The sequence below is a fragment of the Vidua macroura genome, chromosome 8, assembly GCF_024509145.1.
Source record: "Vidua macroura isolate BioBank_ID:100142 chromosome 8, ASM2450914v1, whole genome shotgun sequence".
Taxonomy (NCBI): domain Eukaryota; kingdom Metazoa; phylum Chordata; class Aves; order Passeriformes; family Viduidae; genus Vidua; species Vidua macroura.
The window spans coordinates 24,797,972-24,814,322 of record NC_071578.1 but is presented as its reverse complement, the minus strand read 5'-3'; the positions used below and the strand labels follow the sequence as shown (position 1 = coordinate 24,814,322).

The following is a 16,351-nucleotide window of genomic DNA, read 5'->3' as shown; positions in this document are numbered from 1 at the left end:
CTGTTGCAGACAAATGATGAACAGAACAGAGAAGTTCAGGTATGACCATTATCTGTAGCAAACTCTACTAACCCGTGTCTATATATTCAAAGTCAATCATGTCACACGAACAGATCCAACCCTTGCTGATTTCAACAAGAATTATGTACATAAATACCTCTGATAATATTTTATTCGGATTTAATTCAACAGCAAAAATCTTGGGCATCATTGCCAGTTGATGGTGCCACCCAAACTTCCTTCACACTTCTTTGCAAGAGTAATGGCTTTGGCTCCTGCACACCTTGCTGTGCTTCCTCCGCCAGCTCCATAAACAAGCACACAAACCAGAAAGTATTCAGGAATTTACACTTACACATCACTTTGTGTTGTGTAGATATGGTCAAATAGTGACTCTATGGCCATCCATTTCACAGGGATTCGACCCTAGGGGGTAAAAAAGCAGTAATGATCAGAAAAATAAATTTCCAAATGAAAAAACAAGATATTTATCTTCAAAATAGTAAAACACAGTCTGAAATACTACAGCACTTGCCAATGCACTTATGATTTGGCATTTCATAAGAAAAACAGTGAGGAGAATAATTTTAAGAGTTTTTAAAAAAAATTAGGTCATGTCTTCTCACACACTTCAGCAATCTATTTATGTGCAATAAGCTGGTGGGGCTTTTTGCAGGTGGTCACCAGCTTAATCAGATAAACTCAACTCTTAACAAAGAGCTTTGAAAATGTGCAGATGCAAAAATGATGAGGAATGATGATTAAAGAGGAAGAAGTATCTAATTTATACTAGGGATGATACATAAATAGAAGTACCTGGATGTTACAGATACCTTTGGTTTCAGAAGTGAACCTGGACAGTCATATTTGGTTACTAGTTTCTAACTGGAATCTACAAGTTGCTATTTTTCACTGGCAGAAATTCACTGAGAAAATCTGAGTAATCCTATAAAAATATAGGTATGCAAAATTTCCAAGATGTTTCATAAGCTTCACAGTATGATTAGCATTCATGTGCCTTACTTCTCATTCTCACGAAATCCATATATATCGATGCAAAAAGTATTTCAGTAGGATTTCAAACTTCCTCTTCCTTCTCAAATTCTTCTTTTCCCTGTCTCCCCATCCAAGCAGACAGATGCTTGTTAGGTTCTGAATAATACTACAGTGGTGAGTGTCTCAGAAGTAAAGAGCAAATATCCACTCAATACATCATGCCCCACCAAATGAAACTAAACTGCCAAACTGCCTTTATGTAAATGCATTACTCTTAAAATATAGAGCAACTGTTATAAATCAATGTAAAAACACATCCATCAGAAGATAGCTAAATGAACATGGCAGTGCCCTTTTACATAAGATCATGTCTTCCAGAAGTTTTTTTTTCTTCACAACTCTTTTTGACTTATGCAACATTCACACAAACTGGCCCTTAAAAACAGAGAAAGCTAAACTAAAAATTCACAGTATTTATGGAAATCTTCTCATAAAATCTTAACATTTTCACACGCAAAAAAAATCTGCTGGCAGCTCCTTCATATTAAGCCACAGAGGGAACTGAACTGCTCATCTGACACAGTCAGTGGGACACTGTGTTCACGAACATCACAGTCTAACCCAGAACTGACTTGTGGAAGTTGTGTGGAACTTGATATAAATTGTCTATATGTTTTTCAGCTCTTTGTTATTTTTAGTTGATATTTTAAATTATAAATAGGAAGAGAGAAAGAAAAAAAGATGTTTTTTTTGGTCTGTGTTTTCATGTAGTTTGATGAGGAACTGGATAAATAAGGAGTGGAATGAGAGGAGTGGATAAATGAGGAGTGGAAGAGGTAATAGTTACTTAAACATGATACATATTATACATATATTTTTTTATATATATATATACACATATGTATTTCTATCCCACTGGTTAAGCTCATGCTTTTGCATCATTGTCATTTTTATTTCCTTAAAATAATTATCTTAAGTTAATAAAAATAGCCATGCTTTCATCCATGCTCAAGTCCCACAGTATAAATTAATTTCCTTGATCAGGCAATAATTTCCACTACTACTTTTAACACACTCTGTACCTTGCTCCTCTTTACATACGAATCTTCTTCATATACATCACGTGAGAGGCCAAAATCAGAAATCTTCATTTTGCGCCCTTCTGCCACCAACACGTTCCTGGCTGCTAAATCCCGATGCACAAGCTGTTGGAAGGAAACAACAGGAGTGTTTATGCTTCTTGTGGAGGAACCAGCTGCTTGCTCCACGTCTATCACACGCTGAGATCACCCCTGCCTGCCCTACCTTCATTTCTGCAAGGTACTGCATCCCTCGGGATATCTGCCATGCAAACGAGATCAGGTCTCCCATCGTTAAGGCTCTCTCATCAGGGTTATCCAAATAACTGGAATTTCTGTTGCCATCACTGCCCACGTAGCTCGGGCCTACTTTTCGACTTTCCCTGAGGAAACTGCGCAAGGAGCCGTATTTGGCGTATTCCACAATTAAATACAGCGGGCCTGAAATAAACAAACACACAGCTCAGTAAACAGTTCATAGATAACCATTTCAGGGGTCTTTTTCAAACAAGTCTCTTCTAATCAGCATATTGTTTTGAACAGTCAGAGGCTCCAGACACCTCTGCCCTTCATGTAAAAAGCACTGAACTAAGAGTATTTTTAGCTTAGATCCTCTATGCAAAGAGAATGAGTTTCAGGCTAAATCAAAGCAGAATGCTGGCTCTTGCCTATAATCCCTCATCTAGATAATCTGAGACCAAAAAAACAGACAACCTTCATACAAATTGGATCTGTGAAGCAGCCTAACTTAGAGAAACTTTAAAATTAAAATAATCTTCCTGAGCTTGTGATACTGAGCTCAAATCATCTGCTAATTCCAGCACTGTGTTTAAGGTGCCTTTTGATAGCACTTAGAAACATTCTGACATTACAATCCATTAATTTCTCCTCCCCATTACTCACATGAATAATATCTACTCAGTAATACCTACCTAATGATAAATACATTTGTGAGCTGTATCAAAGCCCTCCTACCTCATACACTAATGAATTAACTTGATATTTATTAAAAGCCTGTGACTCAGAAGCATTTCACTTCCTTTGGGATGAAAAATATATTGTACTGAAAAGAAAAAAAAAAAACGAACCCACCCCACTGGCTCATTACCTTACTAAGACTCAGAGATGACTCACTCCTGAATTACATTCTCTGTCTACAACTAAAAAGTGACATTTGCAACAGAACTGGGTGGGCAAAGAAGGCAGGTCTGTGCCCGAGTTTGCAGAATCCATGCTGTGATTTCAGGCTGCACCACTGCAGATGCAAAGGAAGAGAATGTTGCCATGCCATTTCACTTAAAATGAGCAACTCCTATGCAGAAATTTGTTGCATTGGCAATTTATAATACATGTTTCTGCAGATTTTTCTCCTTGAAACATGCTTGTTGATGACTGTGGCTTTTAGAAACCATATCATAACCAGAGGGAGACAATAGTTTTATGACAGTGGAGGCAAACTGATTATCAACCTAATTACCCAGCTATATTTGTCTATATATGGCTGTAGTTGTCTATTTGCATTGTTTTAGTATAAATAATAACAACAATAATGAAAACTCAATCAAACCTGATATATAACTCATATTTGAAAATACTGATTATTAACATAATATAAAAATATATATTGATTGGAAGAGAATTTATAGGAGACTTGAAATTTAAAATAGCTTCAGAATCAAAATGTGCATTGAGGAAAACCACAGAAATAATGTTTAGTTACACTGAATTAGTATTTCCCTTTCCTTTCAAGTACTGTTTTTTTAATATATCCCTCTTTTTTCAGCCAACAGCAAATTTAAAGGATGGTCAGCAATCACTAAGCAGTTGTTGAAATCCATCAATATTTCCTTTCTGGATGGTTTCATCTTAGTAACAAGCTTTTAGTATTTACCATCTTGACTGCAGGCTCCATAAAGTTTGATGACATGAGGATGGTTGACTTGTTTCAGAAGGTTGAACTCTGACAGGAGATCTCGCAGCTCACTCTGGGAAGCATTTTCTGCAGAAAGTGAACAAACACACAGTTTTGGTTAGGAAAGCATCACTCAAGAGTTCCCTGTTGTAAAGTGTGAAATATGAGATCTACCATCTCTCCCGGAGTTAGCAAGAGGTTGGAAAACTCTGTACTTCCCCACAGGAGAGAAATTTTCCCATCTCCGGTGTCCTGCAGCCATTCACATCAGAAGCAAGGGAATGCGACTGCTGTTGCTCTGGCTTGCAAGCAGCCTGCTCTAAGCATTGCTCTGCCCTGATACTAATGACTGCAGAACAAGGAGGTCAGGCAAGAATCAGAAGCAGAGTCTGTAATGTATTAAAGATGCCATGAAATTATTACAGACCTTTTCTGGTGTTCTAAAGCAAATTCTTAGGGTGAACCAGTGCAATAAAATCTTCAGAAGCATATGAAAGCCAAGCTCTCACGCTGATCAAACAAAAAAAGACTCACTCATTCCTTCTCCTAAATACATTTTCCAACAGAGTAAAAATCCACTAATCTACTGGCTTACTCCTGTAGCATACATCCAGATTTAGAGTTCAGAAGCTAAATGTACAGTTCAAACTGATTTTACCAGGGGACATGTATGCAGACTTCACTGATGTCAGTGAGAATCATGTGGCAACATATGGCTCCAAAAGGCTTAGCCTTTCAAGTGTTTTGCCTTTCTGCAGAATTCTTCAGACTGACAAGCCTCCTCTTTAAGGGCACTGGGGCTTGAAGGAGATCCCTACTCATAAAGACACCATAGGTCAGAGATAACCCTTCTTCTTCCTCATCCTTAATCTCTCTGACACACAGAACCAGCATGGACAGTTCCTCCAGTGTCATTAGTGGGCATTGACAAGGATGTGTTCATCCTGATTTAAGGATAATAAAACAAGTTTGACTTCAGCTCTTTGTGACTGTACAATGTGTTTTTTCATAAAGGCTGTGTGCACCAAAGGATTTATTTGCCTATTCATGTATGACCAGTTTGCCCTCCTTATAAAAATAGTTGTTCTGTACTACTGTTATGTTTCTATCAGAACTGCATGTTTGTATCTGCCTTATATTATCTTGTAGTCTGAATCTGCACTCACAGTAGAGAATCTTCCACCACAGGGAGGACAATATCAGCTGGTCTCTCACTACTGATAAAGACTACACAAAGCACTTATTTATGTAAAACAAAAATCAGAAATGTCAACTTAATGCTTGTAGGAAAAGTCCGATTTTTGTAGTTCTGGAGCTGTGTGATGTGAACAAACAGAACAGACCAAAGTTATCCATGTACCATGCCTGTTTGTCTGCTGAAAAAAACGAACTTCAAATGGAGACATTCAGCTCTAAAGTTTTTAGGCCACTCAACAAACTGTGAATAATTTGCATTTATGTATTGGTTGGTGTTCTCCCCTTTAATTTTATTGTAATGAGAGCATTCATATCAGGCAGGAGGTCAAATTTAATTCATATGAGAAAAGTCGTAATAATGGGCTGAGAAAAAAATTATCCATCTGTTCCTTTAAGCCTCCATCCATAGCTTCAAGACTATTTTGGTTCAACTCATTGCTCCCTGTTCCCTCCACAGTACTAACACCAAGCTGTCACAGCAGGGAGAGTCCTGCCCTGGTCTGTTCTTACCCAGATTGTGCCCATCTACCCAGCTCAGGCAGGAGATCTCTTTCATGCAGTAAGAGGCAATAATGTACTGGTGTGCCTATCACTGCCCTTTAAAGATCACTCAGTGTGTAACAGTCCTGAACACTTGGACAAATGACCTTCTCTGCATCTGGTGCAGGGAAAGAATGGGTGGTGCTAGCCTGATCCAGAATAACTGCCCTTTGTCCTTCCTGGCAGCATTGCAAAGGCCACTGAAGCTAATGCACTGGACCCTATGCTTCAATTGTCATGTGTGAACAGTAAAGTTAAGCCAATAATAGCATATAAATATTTGCAGAATGACAAATGCTCCCCACAGTCAAGTTGGAAAATGGAATTTCAGGTGACTATCTGCAATTTAATTTACATTACAGAGGGATTCATTAGAGCCTGAAGCATTACTGTAAATGTCAGATCAATTTATTAAAACAAGGCACTTAAAATAAAGGTTTACTCCTTTGCATAGTCAATTTGGTCAATTCTTTCCTCCATAATAGATAGGAAAAACTGAATGTCAAATCATCTCCAAGTAAAAGCAACATTTTTACCACTATATCTTAGAATCTGAACTCAGTCACATGTTGATGAAAATGTGCTAGAAAAAGCAATGTCACTAAGTGCACAAATAAACATGAGATGAAATAGTGACTATTGTATTGACAACATAATACAACACAGGTCATTACTTGAGTATTATAAGTAATAGTTAATTAGTCTTCACTTCCAAAAAATCTTAGTTCCTAGACTTCCTCCATGTGACCTGAACCTCCTGCAATGAAGGCATGCACTGCATAATGCATTTACTTCTTAGGTAAAGGGGTGGGATATGCAGCATCTTTCCTCTCAAGGAGTAGCAAATGTGCTTTGAAAATAACAGAAATGGTAAAAAGAAGTAAAACATTTTCCTGTAATGACATGCTTTTACTCATAAGCAGCAGTGAATGGTTCAGTGCAAGGTCTCATATTATCTTAACATTATCTAGGCATACTTTGTTCCTCACAGGTTTAAAGTCTTAGGGTAAACTGAAGACAGCACTGTGTTATTCAAGCCATTCTGATAGAGCTCCTAGTGATTGAAAAGCAGATGAGAAAGTATAAAACTAAACAGAATTCTCAATCAGGAGAGTAAGTTAACAGGTCTGTTCTGTCTCTTCATATGATTATCACATGATTTATTTAAAAAGCTTTGTCCAAGGAAACTGGATAGAGAAAAAGAATCAGAAAGCTTTAACAAACCCTTGCAATATTTCCATCAATGCCAAACAGAATTGAATACATTTGCTTTGTTAAGACAGACGCCTCTTGTGCATCGTGATTTAGAATTACTTACTTGGATCAATGTGATGCTAACTGCTAAAGTCACAAATCTGCAGATTGTGACTGTCAAAATGTATCAGAATGCTGGAAGAAAGAGAGGCAGTGACACTGCTGGGTATTTAGCTGACCTTTTGCTTTCACACAAGCCCCTCTTAAAATCTATTCAGAGGTTACCACAAATAGTTTGCAAATAATTTTGAAAGGTACCTTTCAACATTTTCACTGCCACAGTGGTATAGCCAGCCCTTCCCTTAAGTCGGAATGCCGTTGCCTTGACGACCTTTCCGAATTCTCCTTCTCCAAGAGTCTTGCCCAGAACTAAGTTCTTCCGAGGGAATTCCCACTTTGGATCTTCCTGCAGGAGAGAAAAGAAACCCTGCGAGATAAAGCAAGGAAAGGAGTGGCTATTCCTAGGAAAAGGTGCACTTCAGTGTGCAGTGCTTGGTTGCTCTTTCTATCAGTATCAGTGAGTTCTTATAAAAGCTTCTGGGTATCGAGGTATTTTGCAAATGTATTTTCCCTTACCTGAAAACAACTCCTTCAAAACAGGCTGTACAGGTAGTCTATGGGCAATATGGATTATATTTACAGGTCTGGCAAATTGGGTACAAATGAAAAATGAAGTGATACAGAATAAATGCTTGCTTTCAGAATAACTATGAACACGTGACTTTCATGGAGACGTTTTTCTCACAGAATAAGGTTTTCCCTTAAGAATTGATCAGAGACAACAATCATCCTCTTATAAAATTAGTGCTAATAAGCCTTAAGGTTGCAAAATGATGACAGATGTACAAACCAGACAAGAAACTAAAGCAAACAGAGCACAAGGTCTGTGAAGACCTCACTACCTAACACTCAAATAGATCTGTTGTTGTCATATAAAGCAGCAGTGTTTCTCTACCACCTTGGCTCATGAAAACGTTCCATCTGGCAGGAATCCTGGCTAGTGTGTGATTCAAAGCAGGAAAAAGTAGAGTAAAGGTATGACAGCATGACTGGGCAAAAGTCCTTAAATGTGGGCAAAACTCCCACACCAACTGATATCTACAATGTGTATTTCAGAAATCAGGAAGAGGTATCAGGAGGGATTCTTTGGTAATGTTTGAAACTTAGCCTTGTTGTAGTACTTTGGCACATCTTAGAGAGTACAAACCTGCTGATCATTAGTGCTTAACTGGACAATGTTAAAAGTAAAACCACAGTACTGTCAAATGCAGTTACATCAGTAAAAATCACTGGCTTATATCAACCTAAAAAGGTACAATGTATTAAAGCATAATAAAAAAGGAAGAACACACTGGCCTTATAGAGCAAATTAAAATGTTAATGCAATTACTCATGAAGTATCTTCCGTGCACGTGATTTCCAATGCTGCTATTTGAAGTAATGGGTGTTTCCATGAATGGACTGCACTCCTGTAACATCATCTGCATGCATAAACAAGGCTGACATCAAAACAGAGCATGCAAAATGGCATCAGGCTTACTGGTATTTTGAAGGTGTCCACAGACACCTGGTTCTCCATGGAATCCAGGGAAGGCCGGCGGACGTTGCTGGAAGAGTAGCTGATGGGGTAGGGCTGCACCGGGCGCCGGAACGTCATTTCCGCGGAGGCGATGGGCGGCTTCGGGGAGTTCTTGTGGTAACGGTGGATGCAATAGAAAGAAACCAGCACGGAGATGATGAAGCACAGCACCACTGCCCCTGTGATCACAGTCTTGCACAAGTCATCGCACAGTTGCTCTGTGGACCAAGAAGAGCTTCTTAGAACTTTCCTTGTGGCCTCTTACTTCTGCATAATAATTCAGTTTTAAAGATGCAAACTATTTCATGCTATTTTTATTATTAACCAAAATAAAAACAATTTAAAATATCCATTTTCTGTTTCAAAAAACTGCACAAAGCTTTTCTGTTTAAACAAAGGAAAAAAGTAATGCACTCCTCCTCCTAACACCATGAGTGATGGTTATCTCTGACATTTTGAAGCTGAGATTTTCAGAAATTATCAGAAAGCTGGAATTACTTGAAAGTAATAGAAATCATTATTCTAATTCTCTTAGCTGCCTCTGCAAATATCAAGTAAGTCTCAATGAAATGCAAATGGTGCTGGAAATCAAAGGATGACCAACTTGTTTATCAAGTAGTAATGAATAAAAAAGAATCCTTAGCCAAGGCTATAAATAACCCATTCTGGAAATTTTCAGGCTCCCTAGTGGATGTCAAGGTGCTAGTTCCTCACTATTTCTGTATTAGCAGTCTCTGACCAAAGATACGGCTTATTAACATGGCCACAAGTGTAGACAGTTCTATATGTACACATGATGTATACAGAGAAAAAGATGACTTTGAGAACAGCAGATAGACTTACCTTTGATATCATCTTTCTCACAATAACAATTCTGTCTTGGGAAGCAGTAACAAATCCCATGTCCTGACTTAATTCCAAGATTTCCAATGCCCTTCCCATGGCCACCAATAATGTTTCCACCTAATCAAATACAGACAACAGGCTAAGATTCTTACATGCAGGTAAAGGGAAAAGAAAAGGCTCCGTTTTCCATGGGTTTACCCCGGCATGAATCTGAAATGTAAGCAGGGAGCATAGTACAGGGATAATGACAGGGACTCCTGAGGGAGATGGAAGACTCTAAATTCTGTAATTTCTGAGATCCTGAAATGGGGGGACCTTGCACTGTTTAAACATTAGTCCTCATCAGTCCTCAGTGTTACTGAGTTCTGCTCCTGCTTCTGATGCCAATTTCCCCTTCCCTTGGAAAAGTCAGCCTACTGTTCTAGGTATCATTGGTTCCACTGTCAAATGGAGATCACACTTAAACCACCTCTGCAAAATGCCACAGGACAGTCTAGTCAAAGCACTAAGAGAAAATGCCAAGGGCCAAGTGATAAAAAAAATATGAATCACACTATCTAAAAATGCATTATTTAATATTAGTAAAAGAATTGCAGAAACTCGTACTCTTGACTTCAAGTATTTCATGCAGAGTTAACAGCAACTGCATTTCCAAGTAAATAGTTTTTTTCTGTATATGTTATAAAAATTACCATTAGTAGTGACATTTTTATCTCTAAACTGCCTTAATCACAAACAGCCTTTTACAAGAGCTCAGGTGGTTAATTTTGGAAGAGACTCTGCTGAGTCACCACCCTTTGAGCTGACACTTAAAAGCACTGGTGTTCCCAACAATTCCTCATTATCCTCCCTGCCTCTCCCCAGCCAACTTCCTCTATCATGATGAGATGATGAAATAAAGTTTCCATTTACCACAGAAAATCATATGCATTTATCTATATCTGCCTATGTTTGAAGACCTGGAAGAAGAAGGAAGCAGGAAATGAGCCAGTCCTACCTAACCTGTTCTTGAGCAGTTGCTTACTACATCAGTCTCTTGCTAAGAATGCAATTAGGTTGCCTCTATTTGGTAGGCACAGCCACAGCACCAGCTGCTTCAGCTGAGTGCCCCTGAATGTAATATTCATAGTGTTACTGTGAGAAAGCAATTTTGGGACTCAAGGACATAGCCATCATAATACAAATGAATTACAGAAATAAGTATTTTCACAACTTTCTGTACCTGAAGAGTGTCCTTGATCTTAACACATCTTGGCCTACTTACTGTTTGCCATTTCCAAAGGAATGCCCCATGCCAGTAAAACCAGATAAAATGGTACTCCTGCAGCTTGAGCTCCCAGAACACACTCATTTTTTTGTCTGCAAGTATACTGCTTTTGGGCAGCAGCCCAGGTTCTCAATTGTGTCAAGTCATGTACACAATTATTCAACTTAGGTGCTAAAAGGGCTTGCATAACATCCTGAAAACTTGTCTTACTTGCCTGCTTATTATCCAGAAAGACAATATTTCTTTTGAGCAAAACATTTAATGTTGCATATGTTGTACATATTTTAGCACTGCAGACCCTGGCACAAATATTTCCACTTTCAAAATGACAAAGTATTGCAATTATTACCAACAAAGAATTCTTTTCTGATGATTAGAGAAGTTACTTGCATTTCCTTCAAGCATTTCTCCCACTTAAGGGATTGTTTTTATGCACTCTGATGAAATAATTATCTTTCTGAGAACACTAATTTACAATACACAATCCATTCTTCCATGTACTAAATACTAAGAAGCCTCTTTAGAAATTAATTTTATAGAAGAACATTAAGTCCCAGCCTTTAAAAAAATGTTAGTTCCTCTAAGACTCCATTTTAAAATCTAAACTTGAAGTATATGATGTCAGAGTCAGAAGCAGCATTCAAGAAACAAGCGTCTTTATTCCTGAATTAGACTGTCAGATATAAAGATCCACTTAAAAATTATCATCTCTCAGAAAATGGAAATTGCTCAAGAGAATGACAATGTTTTTTCTAGCCTGTATATCTTCAGAGTGAGTTGTGAATTTGCAGGTATTCGCAGGTATATGAGTGGAGTGTAGAAATAGATGTTCAAGCAAAAAGATCCAACACAAATGCATTTCAAGTCTTCCTTCATAAATTCTGCTCATATGAGCCTCTGCCTGGATCTTCAAATAGGTAAGGCATTGGATCATTCTGACGGCCACCTGTCAAAAAAGGGCAGGTACATTTTCCCAGATGATATTTTGTAAACACATTTATTTTAACTGGAAATTTGTTTCTTCTCACTTCTTTACCCAGGAGCTCAAATAGGCCTGGCTCCTGTCATACTGTACCTGAGCTAGGAAGTGAGGCATTAACGTGCCTAGAACCTATACCTCTTTAGCAAGTACCTCCACTCAAAAACACCACCTGGGAATGAACAGGGAGCAGAATGGGCATCGCTGAGAACACCTTATCCCTCCATCAGTCAGCCAATGGGTTTCATCTGCCTGGCTCAAAAAAGGTCAAGATTAATCCCCATAACCTTAACTCGACTGAACGATTCAAACGCAAGTGTGACGACGCAGAGATGTTGAGCTTGTAAAAGTATCTGCACTTGGGAAGTGACATTTGAGAAGCAATCAGAGGTGTAACAGAAAAGCCCATTCTAAAATGTTCCCTACTTGTGCAGTCTTGGGGACACACAGCCGGGTCTTTGCCCTCCACCACGTCACAGATCCCATCTGGACAAGTCTTGATGCTTGGGGTGCACGTGGAGTAGTTTGTGGTGATCCCTGTTAACAGAGAAACAGCTGCACTAATACCACAAGAAAGGAAAGTTCACTGCATCTTCTCAGGGCACACTAACACTCCAAAGCACAGGTTATAGTGCCTTTTAATATGAACATCTAGGACTATAAACATCTGCTAAAGTAACAGGCAAGACAACAAATAAAGGCAAATGGAAGAAATAATTTTTTGCTATCTTTTCTGCTTTTGACAGCCCTCTGGTCATGTCACTTGCAGTTACTGTGAATACTGCTTGAAAAGGAGCTGGCTGACCACTTGAAAACTGAAGAGCAGCTTTCACATCTGAGGATTTCTCTACACAATTTCACCCACTCGAATACGAGGGTTACAAGTGGTTGTAGAGACGCAGTTTGAAGGGATCAAGCACCGACACAGAATCGTTGTTCTGGAAGAGACGAGTGCTGTCACCCGTCAGATCTGTGCTCCAGACCACAGAAAGAGACACTGCTTTGTGCTCACTGTCTGCTGGGTGCACCTGCTCAGCACCTGCTCCAGTCACACTGCTGCAAGCTCAGTTCACTTCCTGCTGGTTTACGTATCAGGTTCAGCATCACCAGGGACAAGATGAAGAATGGCCCTTCCAACTTCACTTCATTTTCCTTTACAGTGCATACTTCATATGGGTATTATATTTTTTAGCCTCAGCTTCTGTGTAGTTTATTTACTATACCATGTTTTCCAGTCAGAATAAATCAGTTTGTATCTATGGAACTCAAATGCACAATTACAACTAAACAGAAGTTTGACTTTACACAACAAATATGTACCTTTCCCACTCCCCTGTCTCCACTGGCATCTTCCTGTTAGCACTCCCAGGCCACCGCACTCTTCACATTCAGCACGGTGCTTACTTATAGCACAAGAGTCAGGGCAGTCCTCTTCTTTTTTTAAAACTGTTGAGAAAAATTCAGGACAAGGGAAATGAACACACAAGCAGGTCAGGTCAAAACAGGAGAACTTTTTAGGGATAGATAGGAAGGAAAGAAAGATGAAGAAAGCAGTGGAAGACTGAAAACTGACTGACCCAATTATCAGTAAACTTAGGGAACAATTAAAGAAAAGCCCAGGTGTTCCTTCTCTGTGAAATAAAAGATCAACAGCAAGATCATGAAGGCATGGTTATGCCTGCTTGACAGCACACTGTCACTGCCTAGAACTATAGATATGTGCAAACATACTGATAACAGAAGAATGGAGAGCACAGATACTTACAGCTTCATACAGAATGTTTAATTAGGGGAAAATACTTAGTTCTTGGGCTAATTCAGTAGTAATCCAAAGAGCACCAGCTAGAAATGTGTGTTTTCAGACAATATGAGGCTTGTACAAAAAGAAAAGTCCACTGCATGTTTTTTTTTTTTTATTTTTCTTCAACCTATTTGCTCTTGGCATAGGAGTTCTGATCTGATAAAATGTAACAGAGGTATTTACCAGGTACAATTGTACAGTTTTGCATAAAATGCAATATAGTTTGCAGAGAAATGAGTATGTTTCCAGTGAAATCCTTCTCTGTGGGTGTTACAGGATATTTCTAACTTCCTTCCCCATAAGGGTAGGTCATCACACCTTAAGAACTTGAATTCAGTGTGATTGCTACATGAATATTAAGAAAACTATTAAAAAATTGCAAAGACAAGGGAGGAGAAAAAACAGTGAACAAACATACTTAGGCCATATAGTTCTTTCTTCAAATAGACAGAAATACACACACACCCACCCCTATAGACTCTTTCTCTTCTTCCACAGGAATATGTGAAATACAAAATAAAGGCCACACATAGACACACACACACTAAAGATTCTTCTAAATCAAAGGTCATCATGAACATTATGAATTGCATATAATATCCCACCTTTCTGTGCATTGGTTCTTCAAACAAATAGCTACTACAGGAAGGCACAAATCAAAATTCAAAATCCAAACTCTGATCCATTATCTGGCAGTTCAGACTCATTTTCATTGTTAATGCTATCATTTTACAGATCACCCTGCTAATGGATCACCTCATACCAGTAACACTTGCTAATAAATAAAGAGTTCTGACTGGGGTACTTACGAGTCCCTTCCAGGACAACAGTGAGGAGGGTTTTGGTGTGCTTCCTGCTCTGCTTGTCTGTAGCTTGAACAGTGTATTGTATCTCCTTGCATTCAGGTCTGCGTAGCACAGAGGAATCGTTCACATAGAGGCTCCCAAATTTGTCCTCTCGGCCTTGCAGAATGCTGACAGGATAGCAGCTCGAGTTGGGGGACAGCAACCTGTAGGTGATGTTTACACCACGGAATTTCATGCAGTTTTCAATGCAGATCTTTCCTACCTAGGCTCAAACACCAACAAAGCAATCACAGACAGGAACAAAACTCTACACAAAAAATATTTAGTGCTTCTCAAAAATATCTGAAATAAAATAGAGCATACTATACCTTGCCAAATTCAAGTGTTTATTTGGGGTTCACAGATTTGTTATTTTCCTACAAATGCAGTACGTAAGTGCTTTAAATGTGATTTATTCTCAGTAAAAATGAGATGTAAAGCATCAGCTGTTGCCTTCAGACTAGCACTGAAAATGCAAAAAGCCTTGACTCAAGACTCAGTGGTATTTGGTGCCTACTGCTGATGGGCAGCAGCATTCAGTGAGAACAAGACCCTGAGATTTAGGAAATTCTGAGTTCAATCTCTGCTCTGTCCCAGGCAGATCATTGAAAAACACTTTTGTCAATCTTGAGAAATCAAAGAATTCAGCATGAACAAAGCTGAGACACTCTTCAAATAACATAGAAATTGCTATTACATAATTTTTATAATATTACAGTCAAAAACTTTCTGGCCAGAAGAGCTCTCTGAATGCCTTAAAAGGAATAAGAACCTCATTGTTTCCCATCTTCAATTTTAAAACATTTTAATCTAAAAATGAAAATACGTTGGTTTGCCATATTTGAACTTCTGTGTGCCAGAGTATCTAGGCTAGAACACTCCTCAGTCTAAAACACATCATCTAAGAAGCACAGGAATGTAAAGCCCCATCTCCTGTCCAGCTCCTACAGGAACTGATCCAAAGCTCACTTTGGTTTTTCCATTTACATGAGTGGGATTTTGATCAGGCCCAGAGGCATTGGCTTTCTTCGCAGGGAAAACCACAATGTGAAGGGTGGGGTGTTATTGAAAGGAACTTGGTAATGGATTATTTTCAAATGCTGCAGTTAAGAAATGTTTTCAAGAAACACCACTGCTGTAAAAGCATATCTGTACATCATGGTTTCAGTACTCTTACTAAAGAATGTTATAAAACAAAGAAGTTTTTGTGTACTAAGACCTCTTCCCATGAACCTTGACTATTTAAAGTCAGAGAAGAAGCCTTTGCAGTTCTAGAAGCATACTTTGTTATAGGATAATCCCACTTCATCTAACTTATTCCCATTCACATCACTGATGGGTCATTTGGCACCATTCCTGTTGGGATTTTAGGTGGCAGAATAACACAGAAAGACTATTAAAACCATCAAAACCAAGGACATTTCTTTCTGGCCGTCTCCTCTGCACAACATGCTGGGACTGGCAGGAAGAAGAAGAAGACAAGATTTCCACTCTGTTCATAAACTCTGTCTAGACACAAGGTCTAGACATGTCCCTTCCAGAAGCACGTCAGCACAGCTTTGGTGCCACACTGCAACTGGCAGTGCTCTGCTACTGCTCAGATGGTGCTGCTTCGAGGAGGAGAACACAGTGATGATCCATGGCATTAACCTTTACACAGACCACATTAAACTGCCCTTTCTGCCTACTCTGTCATAACTGCTCTTTCCAGGCACCTTTTTGATCACAGCAATTTCCTTCAGTGGGGTTGGAGAAGACCCCATAAATTCAGACGACCCCATAAAATCCGAAGAGCAGATCAGCCAGTTTATTCCTTAGAATAGCACATTGGCCAATTTTGCTTTCTCCATATAATTAGAGAAGAAGCTATAAAGACCTCCCTCAAGAAATTTCTACAAAAAAGACAGACTTTCTCTTTTTGCCTGATTCCACTGAGGAAAGCCCAACCTCGTAACTTTGCTCTGCTCCAAAAGTTCTGGAGGCAGCTCAGCTCTCAGGTGCAGCAGAGCACAACTCCAGAGGAAAAAGGTAAAAGCAGCTACTTCCTCCTTCGCAA

General features: G+C 39.0%; 1 protein-coding gene across 2 annotated transcripts in view; it reads right to left on the bottom strand.

Annotated features, from left to right (window-relative positions):
- The window catches only part of RET (ret proto-oncogene), a 76,110-nt gene that overhangs the window by 11,230 nt on the left and 48,529 nt on the right, over positions 1 to 16,351 (bottom strand). For both annotated transcript variants that reach the window (XM_053984013.1, XM_053984011.1), the window contains exons 7-16: positions 14,260 to 14,518; positions 12,970 to 13,095; positions 12,076 to 12,186; positions 9,401 to 9,520; positions 8,519 to 8,775; positions 7,237 to 7,384; positions 3,967 to 4,074; positions 2,302 to 2,516; positions 2,079 to 2,201; positions 356 to 426 (exon numbers count right to left, since the gene is read on the bottom strand). In XM_053984013.1, the coding sequence (XP_053839988.1) occupies positions 356 to 426; positions 2,079 to 2,201; positions 2,302 to 2,516; positions 3,967 to 4,074; positions 7,237 to 7,384; positions 8,519 to 8,775; positions 9,401 to 9,520; positions 12,076 to 12,186; positions 12,970 to 13,095; positions 14,260 to 14,518 (1,538 nt within the window). The remainder of the gene's footprint in view (positions 1 to 355; positions 427 to 2,078; positions 2,202 to 2,301; positions 2,517 to 3,966; positions 4,075 to 7,236; positions 7,385 to 8,518; positions 8,776 to 9,400; positions 9,521 to 12,075; positions 12,187 to 12,969; positions 13,096 to 14,259; positions 14,519 to 16,351) is intronic.